Source organism: Heterocephalus glaber, unplaced genomic scaffold (assembly GCF_053883595.1).
Source record: "Heterocephalus glaber isolate CG9 unplaced genomic scaffold, H.glaber_assembly_v1.0 deba00001761, whole genome shotgun sequence".
Classification (NCBI taxonomy): domain Eukaryota; kingdom Metazoa; phylum Chordata; class Mammalia; order Rodentia; family Bathyergidae; genus Heterocephalus; species Heterocephalus glaber.
The window spans coordinates 3,141,761-3,168,287 of record NW_028258458.1 but is presented as its reverse complement, the minus strand read 5'-3'; the positions used below and the strand labels follow the sequence as shown (position 1 = coordinate 3,168,287).

At 50.5% G+C, this 26,527-nt stretch overlaps 1 protein-coding gene across 8 annotated transcripts; it reads left to right on the top strand.

Annotated features, from left to right (window-relative positions):
- The first annotated feature begins 62 nt into the window (after positions 1 to 62).
- B3gnt3 (UDP-GlcNAc:betaGal beta-1,3-N-acetylglucosaminyltransferase 3) lies at positions 63 to 15,688 on the top strand. 8 transcript variants are annotated; one of them, XR_015447608.1, is made up of 6 exons: positions 88 to 389; positions 670 to 4,758; positions 12,066 to 12,125; positions 13,154 to 13,756; positions 14,427 to 15,043; positions 15,156 to 15,688. XR_015447608.1 is itself a non-coding variant. In XM_087201936.1 (5 exons), exons 4-5 carry the CDS (start codon positions 13,181 to 13,183, stop codon positions 14,976 to 14,978), a joined length of 1,128 nt encoding a protein of 375 aa, XP_087058062.1. In that variant the 5' UTR covers positions 88 to 389; positions 670 to 942; positions 12,066 to 12,125; positions 13,154 to 13,180; the 3' UTR covers positions 14,979 to 15,688. The 8 variants fall into 8 exon arrangements, 6 of the variants coding, with proteins under 6 accessions (XP_004873379.1, XP_087058062.1, XP_087058061.1 ...); XM_087201936.1 differs by having other exon boundaries at positions 670 to 942; positions 14,427 to 15,688; XM_087201935.1 differs by having other exon boundaries at positions 670 to 955; positions 14,427 to 15,688.
- Positions 15,689 to 26,527: the final 10,839 nt, after the last annotated feature.

The following is a 26,527-nucleotide window of genomic DNA, read 5'->3' as shown; positions in this document are numbered from 1 at the left end:
GTCCTTCCGCGGCACCGCTAGGGGGCGGGGCCTAGGAACCCAAACAATGCCTTTGCCGGGCGCTTCGGCTCGGCTCGGCCTCGGGGCTGAGCTGGGCGGGCGGGAGGGAGGGAAGACGGGCCCGGGGAGGCTTCCTAAAGAGGGGCTTTGTACAAGGGGTTGGCGCACGCCTGTCATCCCAGCGCTTGGGAGGCTGAGGCAGGAGGATCGCCATGAGTTCAAGGCCAGCCTGGACTACACAGGGAGACCCTGTCTCAACCCTCTCAAAGAAGCAGGACCCAGGGTGTGTGCGCTCCTGAGTGCTGTCGCCCGCGGCGTGGCTCTGACAGAAGGCAAACCAGTTCCCTCCGTCCGTGGGAAGGTGGCCCCTAAGAGCTCCGCTCCTCGAGGTAAGCGTAGTTCCCATGTGGAAAAGGCCAGTTTGCAGAGGAAAGGGAATGGCCTGACTTATTGTGTCTGGAGGAAAGAGAAAAAATTTTAAACTGGGCTTGAGTAATTTTGTGTCCTTAACTGCACTTTTTCTTAAAAGTCAAATTTTTTAATTTTCCTTGTCTCCTCTTTCTTTCCTTCCTTCCTTCCTTCCTTCCTTCCTTCCTTCCTTCCTTCCTTCCTTCCTTCCTTTCTTTCTTTCTTTCTTCCTTTCTTTCTTTCTTGGTGTTTTGAGACAAGGTGTACCTGTGATCTGAGCCTCAGTTTCCTCATCCACAACCCACCAACCAGGGTCTACAGGAGGCTGGGAAGTGCGTTCGACCCAGGCGACCACTGCCCGGGCCCACATGGTGCGGTGGCCTTGGGCAGCCAAGGTGGCGTCCTGAACCCTGGCGGACCAGGGGCTGGCGGATCCGGGAACCTCCTGGGCCGGAAGTGGGCGTGGCTGGAGATCTGCACGGTTTTGTCTTCTGTTCCTGGCCTCAGGCTCGTTTGCTGACCAGATCAAAGGAGGTCATTTATCTGGGTAAAAAGGGCCAGGGGCTTATTCAACGCTTGCTCTGAAGGAATGGAGGGGCCCAGTCACCTCAAATCGCTGTCTGCTGGGGCTCAGGCTTGGAGTCTTTCATGGGGGGACAGAGGGGGCGGACGGGGAGAGGCAGTGCCTGTCTCCAGGAGGCTTCAGCTCAGCGCCCCTTTTCTTGTGGAAAGGAAGCCGGGCTCCCCGGCTCCAGCACCAGCATATTCTGTCCCTTCTTGGGGGCTGAGGAGAGGGGCTGGTTTGCTATGTGCTCAGCAGGAGGAAGCTTGGAGACCTTATCTCTAAAAGAAAACATGTCTCACCTTGAAAGTTCCACACCTGTCATCCCACCCCTCGGGGAGACTGAGGCAGGAGGATGCTGTGAGTTCAAAGCCAGCCTGGGCATGGAAATGGTGCTGCACAGGCGTCCCAGGAGGACCCTAAAGTGGGGCTGGGGTCCCAGGCTCACCCACACACAGGGGCAGCGTGCAGGCCCACTGACTTGGTACAGAAGGACACTCAGGCACTCAGCAAGGCGTGAGGCAAAGTCTCAGGCAGCCGGCTTCCAGGCAGAGGCATGTCAGAGCCAGCTTGGGATAGTTCTGTTTTGGCAGTGGAAATCCGCAGAATATTTGAATCCGTAGAAAGTGGGGGCTTGGTTTGCAGGAGAAAAGCGGTGGCCCAGGTACAGGCAGGGAGAGATGTCCTGGTTTACAGAGAAAGCCACGTCTACTGTTTTTTTGTTTTTTGTTTTTCGGGGAGTTTTGGTACCGGGGATTGAACTTGGGACCCTGCACTTTCGAGGCAGGCAGCAGAACTACTGAGCTGAATCACCGGCTTGGTCTATTGTTTTTTTTAAAGATGGATGATCCAAGATGTTTGACCTAACTTATGGATTTAGGGTATCTTTAAGGAATACGGGGGGCAATAAGCCTAGATGAAAAGAAGCGTGAACAAACCTGGGGAATAGAGACATGGGTAACCTTCAGTAACTTTGCATTCTGAAGTTGTAGTCTTAAAAATACAACTTTCAGGGCTGGGGATGTAGCTCAGTGGTTCCGCTGCCTGCCTCGCAAGCACAAGGTCCTGAGTTCAATCCGCGATACCAAAAAACAAAACAAAAATGCAACTTTCAAAATTACAATTTTCTGGGCTGGGGATTTAGCTCAGTGGTTCTGGTGCCTGCCTCACAAAATTACAATTTTCCTTGTCTCCTTTCTACCTATTAGTGTCTCCTGTTCTGTCTCAGTAAGAAGAAGACACCTTGCCTCATCTTCCAAACTCCTACTCATACCTCAAAACCCCATTTACAATACCACCTCCTCTTCGTGACTATAAAAGCCCTGGCCTCTCCCCCTGGGCTCCTCTAATCCTTTCTCTCTCCTCAGTTTCTTCATCTATAAAATGAGGGAAACCCTGTTTTGGGAGAGGTCTGGGGAATGTCCTTGGCTCCCAGCAAGCTCATGATCAACGCAATGCCCGGTACATGAATGGCGATTATGCGTCCTAGGTAGAGTGGGGACACTGCAGGCTGAGGCAGCCATCGCTTGCGCTTTCCTGAGTGGCATCAGGGACTTGGGCCTGTGACTCAGCTGCTCTCTGGGAGGCCCTGCTTCCCCTGAGGGGCCTCAGCTCTTGGGGTGAAGCCCAGGCCCCTGGGTTTCCTGCTCTGTGGCTTCAGGAAGGAAGCGGCCGCCTGCCCCAGGTAGGGACAGCCATTGAGGGCCCAGGGCAAGGTCCCCTCCCCGAAGACTGGCACACCGGTGTGCAAGCAGGCCAGGCCAATGTGGCGGTCGCCCCGGGGTGCCCTTCCGTGCCTGGGCCCTGCCTGGGGCTCACCGCCTCCACTGCCAGCTCTGGGCCTGTTATCTCCTCCTGGGCGGGGGCTGCCATGCGGCACGCAGGAGCCTGCACCTCCTGGTGGCTCTGGTTTTCAGAAAGTGGGGCCCCTTGTGAGGCCAGGCCGGCTGTTTGCTCGGGGTGACCTCTGGACCGCCAGGTGGCGCACACTCCTATCTTGGCAGGTGGGGCCCTTTAACCCACCCCTCCACTGGGAATGATGCCCTGGTCTGGGGGTCCCCAACCACACCTCTGGCACAGAGCAACGAATCGGCTGAGTCCCTGCCCGAGTCAGCGTTTGTTTTTTTAAGGTGAAATTCACATAACAGGAAATGAACCATTTAAAGGGGCCCTGGGGACAGTCACGGACTTGCACGAGTGATCTAGGGGTGACAGGAGGCCCCCACGGACAGAGGGACAGATTACATCTCCCAACCTGCTAGGTGTCTGAAACACAGAGTTCCTGTTCCCTAAAATCCAAGAATAACTTTTAGGGACAATGGAGGTTTAGAGTAGGAAATATTTATTGAGGGAAAGACAGCTTCTGAGACAGACAGAATGGGACCCGGAAAGCGGGTTGCCCACGAGGCCTCTTCTCAAAGAAGTTTTATACAGCAAAGTCACGAGGTGGGCATCGGGTGGGACAATCTATGGTCAACCGGTAAGATTGCAGTGAACCCTCTCGGGTAACACTGCTCCGGGGCGAAGGCAGCTCACGTGGCAGGTGTGCAGGAAAGGAACAAGGCCCTTCCAGGAAGGCGTGGGGCAGGGCCTCGGTCCCCCGCGCAGGTGATTGATGCCTATTTACCAGTCATTGTTTCTCCCTGGCGAAGCACCTGTGAACATTTCACCCCTGACTTGAGGCCTGGCCTCCAACAGCTGCGCCTCCACCCACAGCTGTAAAGTGTCTTCGTCTTCGGCACTGACTCCTTTGAGGGCCCAGCCATGTTGACTGCCTACAATATTTCTACCTAACTTAGCTGTCTATGATACAAGCACCAGCCAGGCATGGTGGCACAGGCCTAGCATCCCAGTACTCAGGAGGCTGAGGCAGGAGAACCTGGGAGTTTGAAGCCAACCTGGGTTCCTTGAGACCCTGTCTTAATAAGGAAACAACAGAAAAACAAACACAAACAAGTGTGTACAACCACCACTTTACCTCTGCTTCTGGAGCATTTCCCACCCTCGTAGCAGACCTGCCCCTGTCTGCTCCGCAGCCTCCTGGCAGCCACCCAGCTGCGTCCTGTCTCTGGGTTTTCCTGCTCTGGTCTGGAAAGTTCTTATCAACGACCAAGATGAGACACTGGCATGTACCAGTTCCCTGAGAGAAATTAAAATTCGGAAAGAAAACCAAAACAACAGGCTCACACAGCCTCGGGCGGCTGGCTTCGAGGGTCAGCCCGGTGGTCGCCGGGGTCGTGTCTGTGCCTTTCCACCATCGAGTGATAGCCCGCCGGGTGGCTGCTCACGCTCGTGGGCCTGTGCATCTGCCGACAGGCCCTTGGCTGCGGCCAGCTCCGGCTGTTGTGAGCAGTGCCTTTGTGAGCCATGTGTGCAGGGTCTGCTCGCACGCTGTTCGGGATTCTCCGGGAACTGACTGACTCCAGCATCTGCCCCTTGTGACCTCGAGGTTCTGGGGTGAGGCCATCAGGAGCTGCGTCTGTTGGAGGAGGGCATGGCGACCGCCACCGACTCTCCCAGGCGACAGCTCCCTCCAGGGGCCCCGTGGGGTGACAGGGGCTCAAGCCAGTCTCGTGTTTACCATGCAAAGCAGCGCTGACCCGGAGGTCACTGCCCTGCAGGAAGCCAGCCGAGTTTCGCGCTGGCCCCTCAGAGTCCACGCCCCGACCTGTCCCGCCCAGGGGCCCTCAGGGGGCGCTTTATCCAGCATTGCACAGGTGAGGAAACTGAGGCGCAGCCGGACACCCTTTCCTCCTCCGGAAGGAACAGGGGTCGGGGAGGAAGAGGAGGTGAGTCCTCCCTGAGCCCAAACCCCTAAATGCACAACGTCCCGGACCTCTCCAGCCTGCAGCCTGCGGGTGTCAGGGGCTCCAGAACCTTGGAACCCCTGAAAGGATCTGAGGACCCCTGGGTTCAACATGCCTCCCAGCTAAGGTTTCCTCAGTGGAACACACGCTGGGCCTGGCCGGGGCCCAGCACCGGGGAACGCAGGGCGTGGCTCGCAACCCTCCAGCGCGGGAACTCCTCCCTCCCTCGCTGTGGCCCCGAGGGTGGGCCCGGGAGGACCAGAGCGGACCGAAGGGGCGGGGCGGGGCGGGGCGGGGCTGGAGAAGTGGCCCGGGGGCGTGGCCGGTGGGAGAGGGGGCGTGGCTGGAATGGAGAAGTGGCCCTGGGAGGGCGTGGCCGACCGGAGCTGGCGGGGAATTTTGCCTCGGCCACCAGGAAACCCGCCGCAGCTGGGAGACAGCACCCGCGCTGTTGAGGCGGGAGGCGGGGAGCGCGGCAGGAAGGAGCCGGAGGGCGTGGGCTCGGGCTGGGGCTCAGGTAAAAACCCTTCCTCCTCCTGCGCGGAGCGGCTGAAGGCTGGCGCGTCCCGGCGGTGAGTGTGCGGGTGTTGGGAAGAGACACGGAGCCCAGGGAGGGGGTCGGCCGAGCTCCCGAGGCCTCAGTGGGCAGCAGACTTTCCCTGTGTGGGGTCCCCGGAATCGCTGCTCTTCCAGGCCCGGGACTGCGGAGAACTCGCCAGGCCACATCTGGGGACGCAGCCACCCCAGGTGCGGGCCCCGACCCTACCGGCGTGGGCAGGTAGCTTCTGGTCTCTGGACGTGCCTCAGTTTCCCTTCCCAGAGGCGGGTGGCCACCCCGCTGCGAGGAGGTTCTTAGCGCTGTCTGCGCCTCCGCCGCGGTAGGGCAGCTTCGGTGAGTGGTCTTCAGCCTCCGAGCCTCAGTTTCCCTCTGTCTGGGTGGCACCTGGCGGTGGTGAAGACTCGGTGGCCGCCGGGGGCCGTTATCCGTCCCCGGAGAACCGGCAGAAACAGCGACGTCGCCAGACCCGTGCCGGCCACTTTCACTCTGGGGCAGATTTTGTGTTTGGGGCCACCTTTTCAGGTGTGGAAACTGAGGCAGGCCCACTTGGGCCAGGACCACCTGTGGGCTCCCTGAGTGGGGTCGGGCCAGCCTGGCGGCTCCACCAATGTGCCGCAGTCCCCAGGGTGGGGAGGCCCCGCGGCGGGGCCCTCCCTGCCCAGCCCAGGCCCCTCCCTCCCCGCCCTCTCCTGCAGGCAATTCCAGGCTGTGGCAGACGGAGCTGGGAGTCTCCACGGGGCACTTGTCCTCTTGCTGCCAGCCTTGGAAGCCAGAGCAGGGCAAGGACTTACCTGGGGCACCCGTGAGCCAAGGAGGTTGTCCTGAGCAGTCAGTCCCTCTTCCTGGCGGGACTCTGGCCTGGCCTGTTTGCCTCCTGTGATGGGGAGCTCATTACCAACCCAGAAAATGGAAGGAATCCCATGAGGTGGTAAAGGCAGAGACTGGATTCCCACCCAAACCCCTTTGAGGAGTTGATCCTTCTATGCCTCAGTTTCCCTCTCTATAAAAGTGGAGCCAGATGGTGCTAGGTGTAAACTTCAGGAGCCTGAAGCAGGAAAATTAAGGCCAGCCTGAGCTACATAACAAGAACCTGTGTCAAAAACCAAAAACACAATGCAGCTAATTGATTTGCTGACTCCTTCAGAAAGTGCAGGGCTCGGGGAGGACCCTAAGCAGCCTGAAAGGTCCACAGAGCTTCCCAAGGAGAGGCCCGGATGCTAGGGACTGAGAAGCCCAGCCTCAGTTTCTCCACATGGTGAGCCTCCACATGGCCCTTGAGGCTTAGCCACACCTGGGCTGATTTATTCAGGGCCCCTCCTGAAACCACCTCAGGTCTCCAGGCAGTTCAGTGAATTACCGGGGACTTGGCAGGTGACTGCGCCTGGGGCCCTGGAAACCTGGAAGCCAGGTGTGAAGGGCAGTGTCCCATCCCACACCCAGGTGTCCAGCGGGGCGAATCTGGGCAGCCTGACCTGAACAGCGAGCATGCGGCCCTACAAAGCAGAGCCTGGCTGGAATGAACCTAAGCAATCACTTTATTGGCATTTTATTCTGTTTTCTTTCCTGTTTATAATAGCAATTGCCACACCTTATAAAAACAGCCCTGCCTGGCATTGTCAGGAAAGCAGCTGGCAGCGCTGCACTGGGGTTAGGCAGGCCAGCGCTGCAGTTCCAGGGCTGTGTGGCCTCCAGCTGCCGTTGCCCCCTCTGGGCCCAGCGCGCAGCCCCTGCAGAGCCAGGGAATCGCGCACCCCTGGAGTCTGCTGTTCTCCTGGAAAGCCTCTCCTCGCTGCCGCCCATTCAGTGACAGCTGCAGTTTCTCGTCGTCTTGGCCATGTCCCGTGGCACACACAAGGCACTCAGTGCCTGGGCAGGGGACAGCGGTGGCCGCTACTGGTGTGAGCAGCGCTTAGCCGAGTCACACGCACCAAAGGCCACCACGAAGAGCTGGGCTGCGCCCTCGCCTGACCTTGTGCTCACCGCCCAGCTTCTGGGGCGTCTCCGCCCCCACTTGGCTGGAATGTTCCAGAGAGGCTGCCGTCCTGGTGCTCCCGGAGGCCACTGCTAAGCCAGCTGGAAAGGGACAATCATGGCGGTCGTGCCTGATGTGGGGGCCATGGATTGGAAGCTGCTGTATCCCAGCTTTCTATCTTGTGTCTTTCAGACAGGGTCTGGCCATGTAGCCCAGGCTGCTTGAACTCCCAGCGATCCTCCTGCCTCAGCCTCCCAAGTGCTGGAACGAGAGGCATGGATGGGCCAGCACGCCCTGTGGGTCCTACGGGTGCTCAGCGGCTGGCTCAGGGCTGGCTAATCTGCCAAGGCCACTAAGACTGTGCCAAGGACATCAGTTCTTTTGTCTCCACAGCTGAAGGGCAAAGCAGGGATGAGGCCTCTGCCTCCTGAGGCACTGGGCTGAGGGCGACAAAAGTGCTGGAGCCACACATGCCTGGGACAAGGGCCCAGCTCTGTCACCTGGGAGCAATAGTGGGGGACATGGGGCCAGAAATTGATTCTGCTGAGCAGTCGGCCCCTTGTGTGGATCTAGCCACTCATTGATATTCAGCTGCTCATTAATATTTGACCACTAGTTAATATTCAATGGATAATTAATATTCAACCACTCATTGATGTTCCTTGCTCTGTGTGGCCAGTGGCTCATGAATATTCAGAGCCTCTGGGCTGTTTAGTGGCTTATTAGTATTCAGTCATGTGTCCGCCCTCAGCCTCCAGAGATCCAGAATCTGCGTATTTAACCCACCTCAGACTGAAAATATTGGTGGCCTGGTGGGTTGCGCACCCCTAATCCTAGCATTCAGGAGGCAGAGGCAGGAAGACCACTGCGAATTCGAGGCCAATTCAGGCAACATAATGACACCCTATCTCAAAACAAAACAACGGAACAAAAAGGAAATGTTGGAAAAAATCGCATCCGTACTGAATATGCAGTCCTTAGTCTCTAAAGCAGTGGGGGCAAACCTGTGGCACATGTGCTGCAGCGGGCTGTGTGTTATTAATTATAGAAACCCTAAAAGGTTCCCCATCACTGCTCTAACCCATCTAGCAGGACAGCTATTCACAAAGCACCGTGTCTCGTGGTGTTGCATGGTGTCCTGGAGGATTGATCAACCTCCTATGGATCCTTCAAAACCTCAGCTTCGATATCCCACTCTTTCCCGCTGGCCCAGCTCTAACCCCACAAGGGGGGCCCTGTCCAGGGTTCAGGCATCAAAACTCCCACAGAAGCATTCAGCGTATGCTTGAATGAATCCATGGGTGAATGATTTTCACATGTGCAGGCAGGGGGCCATCTGGAAAAAGCACTGAGTCTCCCCAGGCTGGGCCAGAAGCACTGTGTCACACAGGTCCAGATGTGGCCAGCTCTGAAGCTGTTTCCTGCTTGAGGTTTTCATGCTTCATGACTTTGGGGGGGCGCCCTGGAGAGTGGGATACAGGGCGTGGGTCTCAGTTGCTCTGGGATACCAGGAGGAGGGGAGACTCTGCCTGCCACCAACTCCTATGTGAACTATGCAAACCCTCCTGAGAGCTGACTGTCACATGCTGCTGAATGAATGAGTGACCTTCATAGACGTGGCTGGATAGGAGTGGCTAGGATGGAGTCTGGTTGTTGGACTTAGAATCCTTACATTAAGCAAAACCAGAGCTCAGAGAAGAAAAACAGGCCACTGATGAAGAATGCTTCATATGTAAAGAGTTTTTACAAAAACTAAGAAAATGCAAACAAAGGAACAAGCCTTGATGAGATTCACTGAAGCCAAATCGTCACCCCAAGCGGTTCTGTTTCACCCTGAAACTCCAATTCCATGAACAGAAGCCTTTGGGTAGTTTGACCCCCTCTTGCTCCAATCCCCCTTTTCAGTGACCAGGTAAAAATGAATGTTTGGTTGGTTGTTTTGGGGTTTTTTTGGGGGTTTTGTGTGTTTTTTTTGGTACCGGGGATCAAACTCAGGTCCTTGCACTTGTGAGGCAGGTGCCGGAACCACTGAGCTACAGCCCCGGCCCTTGGTTGTTTTGGTTTATGAGACAGTCTCTTGCCAAGTTGCCTAGGCTGAGCTCAAACATGTAATCATCCTGTCTCTGTCTCCCAAAGTGTTATTTGACCGGGGCTCCCAGATCCACCTTCAGGAACAAAATCTCTGGGGCTTAGCTTCCAGCTCCAACATCTCCTCCCTTTCCCCAGGACGTTCACCCTGCCTCATCCCTCAGTCCTTTCCCCACACTCCACCAAGCCAGTGTCCCTGCCATTCACATCTATCTCAACCCTGATGCCTCCCAGGCCTCAAACTCAAAAGCAGCCACCAGACCCCATCTCTCCCTGCAATACTGCGAACTACCTATCTGGTCTCTGAAGTGACCCTGCCCTGTAGATGCTGAGGCCACCAGGAGGAAACTTCTAGAGAGGCTATTCAATGGGAAAAAGAGCCCCACCCCAACTTCCAGGGAGGGGAGCAGGGCCACTGGTCACTCATGCCTGGGGATAGAGTCCTTTCTGCCTATTTAATGAGCCCTTATAACCACTCAAAAGGTCAGGGTTTGGAGGGCTTTCTGGTGGGGGACAGTCAGCATTGGCTGGAATGAGTGATCATGTAAGTTCATCCCAAGAATCATTATTTTTTTAGAGGCTATGGTTGCCCAATGCACACTCATTTGTTGAATACCTACTCTGTACAGGGAGGCTGGAGATGAAGTCAAGAACAAGATGGGTCACATGGGATCTATGTCCCTCTGGTAAGGGAACTAGCCAAGGAACAGCCTGAGGTTAAGAGTTTTGCTCTGCGTCCTAGCAGATACCATATGCTACAGGAAAAAGTAGGACCTGGTGGGGAGTCAGGGGTCTCCCTGAGAAAGGGACACAGAGTAAAGACAGGATGAGTTACAGGAGGGAGGTAGTCCAGGGAGGAGTGATCCAGGCAGAACTGGGCAAGAAGCAGAACAAAATTTTTTGAAAAACTTCCATTTGGGCCCAAAAGGAACCATGTGAAAAACTGGAACCAAGTGAGGTGTGATTGCTGAAGAGAGTAGGACAATTAAAAAGAAGCCAAGTACTTTACTCAGCGACCAGGAGAAAGATGCCCTGAGGGCATGTCAGGAATCAGCAAGACCCCACCTGCCTCACATCATGGTGCCAAAGCGTCGACCTTTCATCTGAGAAGAGAGCACTTAGGCCTCCTGCTCAAGAAGGGCTAGGGCACTGGTTCCAGGAGCCATCTCACCATGCTCAGCCACCAGGCACACAGAGGCCTCCTCGGCCATGGTTGAAGGGGGCCAAGCTCTTGCTTGAGCTGCTGGCAGACCTTGTCATCATCCCTGTGATGCTGGTTTTACAGCCATAGTGAATGCAAGAGTAGTGGGGTCATGGAAGCATCCTCCCCAACTTCAGGAGATCTTGGAGGCCAGGCGGTGTGGCCCTGAGAGGGCAGTGTGAGACACTGTGCGTGAGAAGCTGTGAAAGTTCACTGGAGACCCCAATACATAAGAGAAGTCAGGGATGGGGACCATCTGCTGAGGAAAGCTGCAGGCTGCAGACAGAACCTGCTCAAGGGAGATACAATGCAGGCTGCAGACATCAAGGTCCCAGGTACGGGTCTGCCCAAGCCATTTGGAGCTGACAGCTCATACCACCTGCCCAGGCACTGGACATGGAGTTACAGGATTTAATATTTGCTGGTTTTGATCTATCTTCACTCATATTCATTTCTAATCCTTTATTCCTTATTTTGGAATGGCAGTGCTTAGCCTGCACCACTGTACCTTGGGGTTCTGGAACTTGTTTTATTTTTACAGAGTTTCACAGATAAGACTCTGCCTTGAGTCTCAGAGGAGACTTGGACTTGGGCTTTTTGGCAGTGCCAGGGCTGTTGAGGCTTTGGGGGAAGGAACTGTATTTTCAGTTGTATCCAGGAGAGTACAACTGCCAGAATTATGAAATCACTCTTACCTTTATTTGGGGATAAAGGATGGCCAAAGGACATGTTTCACTGTCAAGCTGACAGAGAGTGGAATGTAATTTTGATCTTGATTGTACCAAGTTAATTGGCTTAAGAAATGCCTGGAGAATTAGTCAATCATATGTCTAGGTGTGTCTAAGTAGGTCACGGAGCATGAGTTGGGAACTATATCTGGCTCTTAACTACTTCCTCTCTGGCACACTTCCCCTTTCCTGCTCCCCGCCCACTGTGAATGGAGCAGCTCACCCCCACCATCCCCTTCCGCCATGATGCACCTGCCATGGAGCAGCCAACCATGGACTGACTCCCCTGAAACCATGAGCCAAGTTAAACCCCTCCTTCTAAGTTGTGGGTGTGGGGTATTATGTCTCAGCAATGGGAAGGCTGACTGATACCAGAGGACAAGGTCTCTACAGCATTTTTACATGAGGTCGATTCTTCCCGCTGTTTGCTGAGGCTCAGAGTCCAAGCTTCTCTTCCAAGGTCACACAGAAGAATTCAGGAAGTGTCATCTGAGGCCAGTTTCAGGACTGCACACATAATATGGCCCACAAGGCCTTGCCAGGCTGGAATGAGTGTACTTGGGAAATGGCCTCGTGGATCAGGGAGGAAGGCCCTGTCCCCAGCGCCAACATGGACCTGTGGCCTCCGTTAGAAGCCAGAATGTGCTCTGCCTTGCTCAGGCAGTAGCTGGCTAAGGGAGCCAGGGGACACTTGGGGTCAAAGGGGCCCAACAGACCCCTGACTACCCTACACTGTTGCAGGTGCTGTTGGGAAGACTGAGGAAACTCCAAGCCAGCACTTACATCCCAAGACTGCCTGAGGTAAGTGCTGAGGTCTTCACATTCATTCAACAAACACTCACTGAATTCCACTGGGTGTGGGATGCTGGAAGCCCCTCATGCCTTCACAATGCTGCGACAGAGTTGAGAGAAGCCTGGTGAGTAGATTTGGAAGGGAGACTAACAGTTCAGAGTGGATGTGGGACAGGACAGCTTGTAGGAGGAAGGGTCATTAGAGCTGGGATTTTGAAGGATGTGTAAGAGTTCACCAGGGAGAAACTGAATGAATTCGCTTTTACTTGAAATTTCATCCAACACTCCTTGATCCCCCAGAAAGGTCAGAAGCCCTAAGGGGCCCCCAATTCCGAGAAGACAAAGCCAGACACAGAACCCTCCATCAAATCAGGACTGGGCTAGAAAGGGAACCAGACCTCTTGCTAATGGGTCAGCGAGGGCTTCCTGGAAAATGAACCCCTTGAGGTGGATTTTAGGGAAGGGACAGGAGTTCATGCTGGGCTTGAGGATCCAAGATGTGCCAGGGCCCACATTTAGGTTAACGAACCACTAAAAGCAGGAAGAATGGGTAATGGCTATAACCAAAAGCTCTGAGCTTCCTGGTGAGGTGGACAAGAAGGGAAACAGGAAGGACCCAGCCGCTCTACTGTGATTTTAAAAGTCCCTCGCCGCCCACAGGGAGGCTCTGGAGCCATTTCTGAGTCAGCAACAGGTAAAGAGATTGGGCACAATGTGAGGGGAGCATTTTGCTGCCTCTGTTTTTCAGTTCTTCCTATAAAATGAGGTCCTGGTAAAAATAAAATATTTAATTTCATAGGTTGGGGGTGCAGCTCAGTGGTGAGCACTTGCCAAGGATGTGAGAGGCCCTGGGTTTCATCCCCAGCACCCCTACAAAACAAGGAGCCAACATGGGTTGGGGTGCTGAAGGGGATCTTGCAAGGGATGAGGTCGGGCACAGGTCAAGGGTGAATTTCAGTCATTTGCCAACCTGGGCAACTGTACATGTGCAGCCAGGTGTCCAGTGTAGCTCAGGGAAAGCATCTCCCCTCCCACAGGGGCCATCAAGGGATCCGGCCACCAGGATGCGCTGGCCCCGGGCACGGCGGCCTGACCTGGCGCTGGCCCTGGGCGCTGTCACCTCCCTCGTGCTCCTCAGCCTACACGCGGGCCCCCTGTCCTCCCTGGGGATATACAGGCGGCGGGACATCCCCGAGACCCCCGAGACCCCGGGAACCCCAGCTCAGCCCCCCACGCGCCCCCCGCCCGCCCCGTGTCTCCCCAACACCTCGCTGGCCGCGCACCCAGACTTCGCGGGGCAGCCCCCACACGTGCGTGACTTCCTGCTCTACCGACACTGCCGCGACTTCCGGCTGCTGCAGGACCCGCCCCCCGCCAAGTGCGCGCCGCCCGTGTTCCTGCTGCTCGCCATCAAGTCCTCGCCCGCCAACTACGAGCGCAGGGACATCGTGCGGCGCACGTGGGGCCAAGAGCGGCAGGTGCAGGGGGCGACCCTGCGGCGCCTCTTCCTGGTGGGCACCTCTGCCAACCCACACGAGGCCACCAAGGTCAACCGGCTGCTGGCACTGGAGGCGCGGGAGTACGGCGACATCCTGCAGTGGGATTTCCACGACACCTTCTTCAACCTCACGCTGAAGCAGGTACACAGGATGAGGGGAGCAAGGAGCTTCCAGGAAGAGGTCATGAGAGCTGGGGTTTTGAAGGATGCATAGGAGTTCTCCGGAGATCAACAGAATAAGATTTTATTCATAAATGCATGGTATGGGTGAGGCACGGGGACCAGAGACTCCCATGGGGTCCCTGCACTCACATCTCCTGTCCTCACTGGCTCTGGAGTCAGCTTCTCCTCTGGGCAATGCTGGGAGGAAGGGCAGAGGGGCTGAAATGACCTGCATGAATCTCCAGTGGGGCGGCATAGGAAGATCATTTACCTCTCTATGCCTGTTTCCTCCCCTGCGAAACAGGATACGGGAGAGACCCTCCTGCCTCTGCCCACCCCATGGTGTTCACAAGGCACTGGCATGGGCCCAGGACACTTAGCGCACCTAGGCCGAGCCGCAGATGCGGCCCATTTCTCTTTCCGGCTCCGGCTCCTCTCGGGACCAGGGTCTGGCCCAGGGGGTACAATGAGAGGCGCTGGATAAAGACCTGTGCTGGGAGGCTGAGGCAGGAGGGTCTCGTGTGGCTTAGCGAGACCCCGTCTCCCAGTGAAAAACGAGCAGGGCCAGTGCCGCTCTGCGGCGGGCGCAGAGAGACGCCAGGGACCCGCCGAGGGGCCCGTGGCATCTGGAGCCCACTGTCCCCCACCAGGTGCTGTTCCTGGAGTGGCAGAAGACCCGGTGCCCCGACGCCAGCTTCGTGCTCAACGGGGACGATGACGTCTTCGCGCACACGGACAACATGGTCGCCTTCCTGCTTGGCCTGGACCCCGAGCACCACCTGTTCGCGGGACACCTGATCCAGGGCGTGGGCCCCATCCGTGTGCCGTGGAGCAAGTACTTCGTGCCGCGCCTGGTGACCGAGGACGAGCAGTACCCGCCCTACTGTGGGGGCGGGGGCTTCCTGCTGTCGCGCTTCACGGCCCGCGCCCTACAGCGCGCGGCGTCCGCCCTGGACCTCTTCCCCATCGACGACGTCTTCCTGGGCCGCTGCCTGCACCACCAGGGCCTGCGCCCCGCCTCGCACAGCGGGGTGCGCACGGCCGGCGTGCATGCGCCCTCGGCCGCCCTGTCCTCCTTCGACCCCTGCTTCTACCGCGAGCTGCTGCTGGTTCACCGCTTCCTGCCCTATGAGATGCTGCTCATGTGGGATGCGCTCAGCAGGCCGGACCTGGCCTGCGGGCGCCAGAAGCAGGTCTACTGAGGCAGCACTGTTCGCCTGCTAAGGGACACCTTCCTCCCAGGAAGCCGAGACCTTGGCCTTGATGGGTGAGCTGAGCAGCGGGTGTGCCAGGGAGAGTGGGACGTGTGAGTCCGCCGCTGGTCAACTCCTATGCATCCTTCAAAACCCCCTTGGTACTGCCCATCCCATGCTCCCTAGACTGTAGGCTGCAGGGACCTCCGAAAATATCACCAACTCCTTTCCGAGGCGGGGAAGACACGAAGGACCCTCTGCTAGGACTTGTCTGGGGTGGATCCAGCCGGCTCGGAGGACCGCACCACCACCCAGTGCTGAGCTCGACTCAGATGGGATGCTAAACTGCACTTGGGAAGCCAGGCTGAGTCACCTCCGAATTTCAAGGCCAACCAGGACCTCTGCGTTCACAGGAGGCTGAAGTGAGGAGCATTTGGAGCCAGGAAAGCGGGGTCCTGAGCCCTCCGGAGGCGGGGGCTGGGGTGCAGCACCCGTCCCTGGCTGCGGGACAGAGGGTTCCGGTGGCAAGCGGGGGCCAGAAGTGGGCGCTGTGGAGAACGGGGTGCTCAGGGGCCCTCGGGACACCAGGAAAGAGCGGGAGCAGGGGGTCCCCAGCAGCCCCACCCACACGGACCTGGGGTCAAGCAAGTGGTGACCCCTGCCCTGGAGTCAGTAGGTTGGGGGTGCGATGGGAATAAAACAGTTTGTGCAACTGTGGAGTTCTGTTTGTTCGGTTTGGGTTTTTTGAGACAGGGTTTCACTGTGTAGCCAAGGTTGGCCTTGAACTCAGGGGGGTCCTCCTGCCTCAGCCTCAGGAGAGCTGACAGGCGTGCGCCCCCAGGCCCGGCCTTGTACTGCACTACTTTTTCTGAGAAGTGTCTATTCACTTCCCTTGTGCATTTCCTGACTGGGTCTTTTATTTGGGGTAGTCTAATTTTTTGGAGTTCTTTGTCTATTTTATGTACTAGTCCTCTGTCTGAGGAGTAACTGGCAAGCATTTTTCCCCGTTCTGCGTTGTCCCTGTGCTCTGGTGGTTTCCTTGGTTGCACAGAAGCCTTTCCATTTGGTGTGACCCCACTTGCTGATTCTTGCTGTTACTTCTTGTGCAATTGGAGTCCTGCTCAAAGTCCTACCCCTGTGACTTCAAGTGGGTTTTTCTTTGCATTTTTCATTTTATTGGTGCATTTTATGTTGTTTGTTTTTGTTTTTGTTTTTTTTTGGTACCAGGGATCGAACTTGGGACCTTGAGCTTGCAAGGCAGGCGGTGGAACCACTGAGCTAAATCTCCGGCCCCAATTGGTGCATTTTAGATGTGCATAACGATAGCATTCATCATAGGGAACGAGTACCTGTACACAATATATCCTGCTTTTTCCTCATTCCCCTCCCCTCCCTGCAACCCCTCTTCCCCTCCTCATTTACAAAAGCTTTATTTCCATTTTTTTCTTCTATTCTCTTTTTTTCCTCGTCCCTTCCTTCTTTTCCCCTTCTCCCTTTCCCCTGTTCCCCTTCTCCTTTGAACATTTTCTTACCATTTCCCAATACCTGTTAGGCATTTTGGTCATTATTTACACTTTTGGTTTCTTGCACCGGAGAAACAATGTGGCATTTAACCGTGAGTGTTCAATTTATTTCACTTAACAGGATGGTCTCAGGGTGCATCCATTTACCTAGAAATGTCTGAAGCTCATCCTTCTTTATGGCAGAGTAGTACTTCATTGTATTTTAAAAACCCACATCTTCTTTATCCATTCATCAGCTGATGGGCATTTAGGCTGTTTCTAAGATTTAGCTATTACAAATTGTGCTACTATGAATGTGGGTTCACATATATCGCTATGGTATGATGCTTTTAATTCTTTGGGGAAGATCCCCAGTAGTGGAATAGCGGGGTCAAATGGGACTTCCAGTCCTAGTTCTTTGAGGTATCTCCATACTGATTTCCACAGTGGTTGCGCCAGTCTACACTCCCACCAGCTGTGGAGCAGGGTTCCTCTTTCCCCACAGCCCCACCAGCATTTGTTATTGGTGGATTTCTTGATAGCAGCCATTCTTTCTGGGGTGAGTTGGAATCTCAGCATTGTTTTCATTTGCATCTCTCGAATGACCAGTGATGTTGAACATTTTTTCATATATTGATTTGCCATTTCTACTTCTTCATCTGAGATGTGTCTTTTCATTCCAGATGCCCATTTTGGGGTTGGGCCTTAAAATTTGGGTGGACTGATTTTTCTTTAATTTCTTTATATATTCTAGATAGTAGACCTTTGAGGAATAGCTGGCAAAACGTTTTTCCCCACACTGTGGGCTGTCTCTTCATGCTGTTGGTGGTTTCTTTTGCTGTGCAAAAGCTTTTTAATAAGACGAGATTCTGGTTGTTCATTCTTTGTAGTATTTTCTGTTTGATCAGGGTTTTGTTCGTAGTCTTTGTCTACACCTATGTCTTTAAAAGTTCTACCTATTCTCTCTTCTAGCAGCTAGTGTTTCACCTATTTTACCTTCCAGTAGGTTCCATGTGTCTGTTTTCATGTTTAGCTTTTTGATGCATTCTGATTTCAGTTTACTACATGGTGAGAGGCATGGGTCCATTTCAACAATGTTGGTTCTGCCTATCCAGGAGCAGGAGACAGCTTTGCATCTTCTGATGTCCTCTTTGATCTCTTTTTTCAGAGTACTGGAGTCTTCATGGTAGATGTCTTTCACTTCTTCGGTTATGTCAATTCCTAGGTATTTCATTTTTCCTGATGCTATTGTGAATGCTACTGTTTCCCTAATTTCTTTGCATTGAATTTATTATTGGAGTAGGGGAACGTTATTCATTTTGTTTTGTTTTGGTACCAGGGATCAAACTCGGGTCCTTGTGCTTTCAAGGCTGGCAGTGGAACCACTGAGGTAAATCCCCGACCCCTAGAATGCTATTGATTTTTATGTGTTGATTTTTGTATCCTGCTACATTGCTGAAATTGGTTAGTAATTCTAAGAATTTTTTGAAACTGCTGTGTAGAGAATCGTGTCATCTACAAATAATGATCATTTGAGTTATTCCTTTCCTATGTGTACCTTTTTATTTCTCTTGCCTGATCGCTCTGGCTAATGTTTTGAGTACTATGTTGAATAGAAGTGATAATGGACACCTTGTCTTGTTGCTGATTTTAGCAAGAAAGCTTTCCATTTCCTCCTATCTAATATGATGTTGGCCATCAATTTGTCATAAATGGCTTTTATCGAATTCGGGTACAGTCTTTTTTTCTTCTTCTTTTTGAGATGCTATGTAGCCCAGATTGGCCTTGAACTCACACTGATCCCCCTTCAGCCTCTCGAGTGCTAGGATTATAGGCATGTGCCACAGTACCCAGCCTAGGGTCCTTCTATACCTACTTTCTTCAGGGTTTTTGTCATGAAGGTCTGTTGAATTTTGTCAAAAGCTTTTTCCCTGGCCCGGGGATTTAGCTCAGTGGTTCTGGCGCCTGCCTCACAAGCGCAAGGTCCCAAGTTCGGTCCCTGGTACCAAAAAAAAAAGCTTCTCCCCATCTATTGATAGGACCATGTGGCTCTTGTCCTGCCTTCAGTCCGTGTGATATGTTACATTGACTGATTTGTGTATGTTGAACCTTGCAATCCTGGGATGAAACCTGCTTGATCATGATGTATGATGTTTTTGATGATTTGCTGCATTCTATTTCCTAATATCTTATTGTGGATTTTTGCATCTATGTTCATTAAGGAGATTGTATAGTAATTTTCTTTTTCAGTTGGATCTTTGGTTTGGAGAACAGAAATGAGTCTGGGGCGCTCTGTCCCTTTCAGTTCCATGAAGAGCTTAAGGAGTATTGGTGACATAACCTCCGGAAAGGTTTTGCAGAATTCGGCAGTGAATCCATCCGGTCCTGGCTTGTTTTAGTTGGTAGGGTAGTTTTTACTGCCTCAATTTCATTGCTCATTATTGGATAGTTCAATACTTTTGTGTCTTCTTGGTTTAACTTTGTAATTCATATGAGTCTAGGAATCTGTCCACTTCTCCAAAATTGGCTAATTTGTTGGAATATAATGTTTCCTAGTAGTTACTACTTTCCCCTGGATTTCAACAGTACCTGCTGTGATTTCACCTTTTTCTTTTCTAATTGCACTGATGTGAGTCTTTTCTCTCTTTCTTTTGGTAAGTTTGGTTAAAGCTTTACCTATTTTGCTTATTCTTTCAAAGAACCTGCTCTTTGATGTGTTGATGCTTTGTATTGTTTTTCGTCTCAATTTAATTAATTTCTGCTCAGATTTTATGATTTGCCTCCTTAATTTCAATTTGGGCTTGGATTGTTGTTGTTTCTCAAGTATCTTGAAGTTCCTCATTAGATTATTTATCTGAGCTTGCTCTGTTTTTCTTTTTCTTTTTCAGATTTTCTAATGCAAGCATTGATTGCAATGAACTTCCTTCTTAGGGGTGTTTTCATTATGTTCCATAGGCTCCAGTGTGTTGGACTAGGGTTATCATTTGCTACCAGAAATTGTCTAACTTCTTCCTTGATTTCTTCTGTGACCCACTGAGTGTTGAGGAGCATGTTATTAAGTTTTCAGATGTCTATACATTTCCTGTGGTTTATTCTGTGGTTGGTTTCTAGTTTCATTGCACAATGGTCTGATAGAAGACATGGGTTGATTTCAATTGTTTTATATTTCCCGAAGCAGGCTTTGTGGGCCAGAATGTTGTCTGTTTTGGAGAAAGTTCCATGTGCTGCTGAGAAGAATGTACTTTTGTACTGGGGCAGAGAGCACTCCATAGACTTCTACTGAGTCTGGATGTTCAGGAATGTGGCTCAATTCTGAAATTTCTTTCTTGGTTTTTTTGTTTCATTGATCTGTCTCTTTACAAAAGTGAGATATTGAGATCATCCACTCTTAGTTCCTTTTCTCACTGAGGCAAAATACCTGACACCCAGAGTTAAGAGAGGAAAGGTTTATTTAGCTCAGAGGTTTCAGTCCATATTTGGGTGGCTCCAAGGCAGGGTGGCACAGCAGATGAGAATGGAGAAACAGTTCATGGTGGGCAGAAGGCAGCAAAGCAGCAAAGTAGCAAAGCAGCAGTGAGTGACAGAGCTGGCTGGCTCTCACTTTACCCCTTCCAGGCTACCTGCCCTCTAGATGGTGCCGCCCACACCCAGGGAGGGCTTTCCCATTATCCACACCCAGTGCTGTCCCAATCCAATCAGTGGACTAATTTAGTAATCACACACCCTTAATCCCACACCCTAGATCCAGCCACCTCAGAAAAGCCCCACCAATGACCACATGAGGCTTTGGGGGAAATCTAGACACAAGCCATGACACTCACTATGATTTTTAGTCTTTATTTGACCTTTAATATCCAGCAATGTTTGTTTTATGAGGATAGGTGCTCCGCTATTTGCACATATGTATTTCCAGCATTATCTCTTCTTGTTGGATTGTTCCCTTAACTAGTACATAGTGACCTTCTTTGTCTCTTCTGATCAGTTTTAGCTTGAGGTTTGCATTATCTGAGAGTAAAATTGCTGCCCCTGCTCATCTTTGGGGTCCCAGAGCATGAAATGTTGTTTTCCATCCTCTGATTTTTAGTCCATGAATGTATTTTGGGATTAGATGAGTTTCCTAAATGCAGAAGACTGGTGGATTCTGTTTTATGATCCAGTCTGCCAGTCTGTGTCTTTTAATTGGAGAGTTGAAGCCATTAACACTGACAGATATTGCCTCAAGGTGTTGATTGATTCCTAATATTGCACTCTTTCTGGGGTTTTTTTTTTTTCCTGTTTGTTTTTTTTTAATCTATTCACCTTGCTTGAAGCATTCACTTCATCTGAACTTTTTGGCTTTGTTGGTTTCATTGTTCCTGTTTAAGACGTTCTCCTTTTTATTTATTTATTTTTTGTTGTTGTTGCTTTTTGGCTTTTGGTGGTTTTTTGTTTTTGTTTTTGTTTTTTTGGTACCAGGGATTGAACTTGGGACCCTGCGCTTGCAAGGCAGGTGGTGGGAACACTGAGCTGAATCCCCAGCCTGTCCTATTTCTTTCGCTTAAGAGTATGGTCTCAATGTGCATACATTTAGCTAGAAATGTCTCGAGCTTATCATTCTTTATGACTGAGTAGTACTCCATTTAAAAAAAAAACACATAGTCTTTATCCATTCATTAGTTGATGGGAATTTGGGCTGTTTCCAAGCTTTAGCTATTACAAACTGTGCCACTATAACCATGGGTGCGCATATATCTCTGTGGTATGATGCTTTTTAATTCTTTCGGGAAGATACCCAGCAGGGGAATAGCTCGGTCAAATGGGACTTCCAATCCTAGCTTTTTGAGTTGTCTCCATACTGATTTCCACAGTGGTTGCACCAGTCTATACTCCCACCAGCAATGGAGCAGGGTTTCTTTTTGCCCACAGCCCTGCCAGCATTTGTTATTGGTTGATTTGTTGATAGCAGCCATTCTTTCTGGGGTGAGGTGGAATCTCAGCGTTGTTTTTATCTGCATCTCTCAAATGGCCAGTGATGTTGAACATTTTTTCTTATGTTTATTTGCTGTTTCTACTTCATCTGAGAAATGTCTTCATTCAGGTGCCCATTTTTGGATTGGGTCTTTAAATTTGGGAGATCTGATCTTTGTAAGTTCTTTATATATTCTCAATATTAGTCCTTTGAGGAACACCTGGTAAAAAATTTTTTCCCACACTGTTGGTTTTCTCTTCATCCTATTGGTGATTTCTCTTGCTGTGCAGAAGCTTTTTAATAAGATGAGATCCCAGTTGTTGATTTTTGTGCTAGATCCCATGGGACTTAGGTTTTGTTCATAAAGTCTTTTCCTACAGCAATGTTTTCAAGAGTTCTACCTTGGGCCGAAGATTTAGCTCAGTGGTTTCGCTGCCTGCTGTACAAGCACAAGGACCCGAGTTCAATCCTCAGTACCAAAAAAAAAAAAAAAAAAGAGTTCTATCTAACCTGTCTTCTAGCAAATTTAGTGTTTCTGTTTTAATATTTAGATCTTTGATCCATTTCAATTTTAGTTTAGTGAACAGTGAAAGATATGGGTCTAGTTTTACTCTTTGGCAGGTTGAAATCCAGTTTTTCCAGCACCATCTATTAAAGAGGCTATGTTTCCTCCAGTGAGGGTGTTTGGCTCCTCTGTCAAAGATGAGGTGGCTGAGTGTGTCGGGAGTTGTATCTGCATCTTCTGATCTGTTCCACTGGTCCTCAGTCTGTTTCTTTGCTAGTACCATGCTGTTTTTATCACAGTAGATTTGTAGTATAGTTTCACATTGGGGATTGTGATGCCCCTGTCTAGGATATTCTGGAGTACTCCCTGGATTGTTGGTTTGGTGATCATAAATCTCTTGAATTATTCTTTTTCATAGAATGTCCTCATTTCTCCATCTACTTTGACAGAAACTTTTGCAGGATATGTTAATCTGGGTTGGAAATTGTTTGCCCTTTAGGGCTTGAAATACTTCACTCCAAGCTACTTTGACCTTTAGAGTATGTTTTGAGAAGTCTGCTGTAATTCTCATGGGTTTACCTCCATGTGTGATTTTGTTTTTCTCTGATTGCTTTTAAAATTGTTTCTTTGTTGGACAGCTGTCATGTTAATCACACCATGTCATTGAGAGCTTCTTTCTCACCATGGTTAGTCTTCTGTAAGCCTTAATTACTTCTATACTGAAATCTTTTCTCTATTTGGGAATTTTCTATTATGATTTCTGTAAACAAATTAACTCCATGTATGCTGCTTTCTAGTTTCTAATTCCAACTAACCTAGGTTGGTCTTGTTAGTGTTGTCTAGTAGCTGTTGGATGAATTTTTCTTGTTCTCTTATCTTTTTTGAGGTTTCTTTTAGTGATGTGTTGTAACGTACCATTTTTTCCCCTGATTTCAAGGACCTTGCCTTCACACTTGTCATCTCTGCAATTTATGAAGTCTCTATAGCTTTTTATATCTGGTATTTCTGTCTGCCACCATTTTGTGGATTCTACATCTTTGGGAAATTTGTCATTCATGTTTTAAAATGTTTTGTTCAGGTCTTCCAATTTTGTATTTGTTTCCCTCATACCCACATGGGTCATTTTGTGTTATAAATCTGTAAGTTTTGGGCCACATCCTCCTTGAATTCACCAAGTCTCCTTATCTCTTCTTTTATCAGCTCACAGAGCTCCATGGCCTGTGTTTGCTTTCCTGTCAGTGCCCTCGTATCTGCCTTGGGAGAGTGGAGGGGTCTTGGGGGTCTATTGTGGCCATGTTTTCCCATGTTCCTGTATGTATAACTTTTATTTTGCTCTTTATTTATACTTTGGTGTTTTTATATAACAGAATCCATTTAAGATATTTAAACTTGTGTGTCTGAGTTATTTCACTTAACATTATGGTCTCAAGGTGCATCTATTTTCCTATAAATGACTCAAGTTTATCCTTCTTTATGACAGAGTAGTACTCCGTTGTGTATAAATACATTCTCTCCATTCATCTTTTTCTTTCCATTCATCTGTAAATGGACATATAAGCCATTTCCAAGATATAGCTCTTATGAATTGTGCTGCTAAAAATATGGGTGGGCATGGATCACCACAATATGATGTCTTTAACTCTTTTGGGAAGATACCTAGAAGAGCTGGGTCAAGTGGAATTTCTATTTTCGGTATTTTGTGGAATCTCCACACTGATTTCCACAGTGATTTTACTAGTTTACATTCCCACCAACAGGGTACAAGAGTTCCTGTCATGGCTGTGTCTAGATGTCTCCCAAGCCTCAGGTGGTCATAGGTGGGTGTTTTCGGAGGTGCCTGGATCTTGGGTGCGTGGTTACTAAGTTGGTCCACTGATTGGTTTGGCACCGTTCTGGTGTGGATAATGGGAAGGCCCTCCCTGGGTGAGCACTACCCACCCTAAGGCAGGTACTCTGGATAAAATATGATGGACAGAAAGAGGGCTAGTGTGGTCACTTGCTGCCTGCTGGTTTTCTGCCTTCTACCTGCCATGAACTGTTTCTCCTCTGTGATGCCCCTTTGCCAATCCACCCTGTCTCAGAGCCAGCTGACTATGAACTGAAACCTCTACAAACTGTGAGCCAAATAAACCTTTTCTCCTTTAACTTTGGGTGTTGAGTATTTGGGGGGGGGGTCAGCAATGAGAAAAAGTAAGACAGTTCCTTTTTCCCCACAGCCTCACCAGCATTTGTTACTACTTGATTTCTTGATGGTGGCCATTCTTTCTGGAGTAAAATGGAATCTGCTGTTTTCATTTACATTTCTCTAATGCCTAGAGAGGTTGAACATTTTTTCATGTATTTATTGGCCATTTGTAATGCTTTGGAGAAATGTCTATACATTTCAGTTGCCCATTTTTTTTAATTGGGTCTTTTTATTTTGAAGCATCTAAATTTTTTTTAGTCCTTTGTATATTCTAGATATTACTCCTCTGTCTGAAAAATCCAGCAAAAATTTATCCTGTTCTGTTGGCTGTCTGTTTGCTCTCTTGGTTGTTTCTTTCGCTGCGTACAAGCTTTCTGACATGATCACATCTGTTGATTCTTGGCACAACTTCTTGTGCAACCAAGGCTCTGTTCAGAAAGTCCCTGCCTATACCTGCGACTTCAATAGCTTTACCTATTTTATCTTCTGGCAGGTTAAGTGTTTCTGTTTTAACGTTTAGACCTTTAATCCATGTTGCTTCTAGTTAATACACGGTGGGATGTATGGCTCTAGACTCAGTCTCCTGCATGCAGATAGCCAGGTTTCCAACTACCACTTGTTTTAGCCCCCTTTGTGAAAGATTAAGTAGTTGAAGGTGCTTGCACTTCTTTCTTAGTCCTCTGTTCCATTCCACTGGTCTCCAGGTCTGTTTGTGCCGGTGCCATGCTGTTTTTACCACTGTGGCTTTGTACTGTAACTTGAAGTCTGGGATTGTGATGCCTCCCACTTACTTTTGTTACCCAGGACTGCTTTTGCTCTTCTGGGTCTCTTCTGGTTCCGTATCAATTTTTTTCAGTTTTTATTTTTTATTAGTACATATTTAAAGTACACAATGTTTCCATTCCCTTGTGGAGTCGAGGCAAGTATGAAGCACATCTGAATCCTTTGTTCATCCCCTCCTCTCCCGTCCTGTACCCCTCTCTCCATCTCTGTGTCCTTCTCATTTGAGAAAGATCTGTCTCCTTGTTTCCTAGTATCTTGTATTTTGCTCTTTGATGTATTTATATTTCGGGTTTCTCATAGACGAGAAACCATGCAGTGTTTAAGCTTGTGTGTCTGATTTATTTCACTTAACATTATGGTCTCCAGGTGTGTTGGTTCCATGTGCATTTTAGGATTTTCCTCCTCTAGTTCTGTGGGGAATGCTGTTGCTGCTTTCATTGGAACTGCACTGAATCTGTGTCCGTTTTGGAGGTGTGCCCATCTGACCACACTGGTTCTGCCTGTCTGGGAGCAGGGGACACCTTTCCATTTCTGTGTCCTCTTTGATCTCCTTTTTCAGAGCACTGTAGTTTTCATTGTTGAGGTCTTTCTCTTCCTTGGTTAGCTTAATTCCTAGGGATTTAATTTTTCTTGGTGCTATTGTGAATGGTATTTTTTTTCTAATTTCTTCAGGGAGTTCATTATTGGTGTAAAGGAACACTTGATTTTTGTGTGTTGATTTTGTATCCTTCAACACTAGTGAATTTTGTTATTCTAGGAGACTAGTGGATTTTGGGGGTTCTTTTATGTAGAGAGTCATGTCATCTGCAAATAGTGATAACGTGACTTGCTTTTGCATACATATCTCTTTTATTTCTAACTTCTTTGTTTTGTTTTTTGTTTGTTTCTTTTGTTTTATTGGGACAGGCTTTCACTATGTAGCCCAGGCTGGCCTCAAACTCATAGCAATCCTCCTGCCTCAGCCTCCTGTGTGTTAGGATTACAAGTCTACGCCACTATGCTTGGCTCTTCATTTTATTTTTAAAACCCTTTAGCCAGGTACCTACCTGTGTCCCAGCACTTGGGAGGCTGAGGCAGGAGGATTGGGAGTTTGAAACCAGCCTGGACTACATAGCAATTTTGAGGCCAGCCTGAACAAAAAAAAAGCAACAACAAAAAGATCCACTTACAAGTTTGAACTAAGGCCGGTCTCCGTTCATCCTTCTGCGAGTCTCATTTCCGGGGGGTTGGGGATCAGACCGCAGAGAGAGTAGTGTTTAGGGGGCGGGGCTTGCACAGGTCCCGGCAGGCAGTGCGCGCAGCCCTGCTCCCGCCCCCACCGGCCCTCGTGGTGCGTGAGACCAAGCCTGGCTTCAGGCTCAGCGCTGAGGCTGCGCTCAGCTGGGTGGGATGTGGGACCCACCCTCGCGACAGCCGCGCAGCCACCCCTCACCTTTCTCCTCCGCCTCAGCCTGCAGGCCTGTGTCCCTCGCCCTTCCTCTAGCGTTTGTGGCTCACCTGCTGTGCCTGCACAGCCTTCCAGTCCTCCCCTCCCTCCCATCCTTTTATAGCCAGAGGACAAACCTGGAGCAGGGCACCGTGCTGTGCGCCCATGATCCCAGCACTCAGGGAGGCTGAAGCAGGAGGATCATAAGT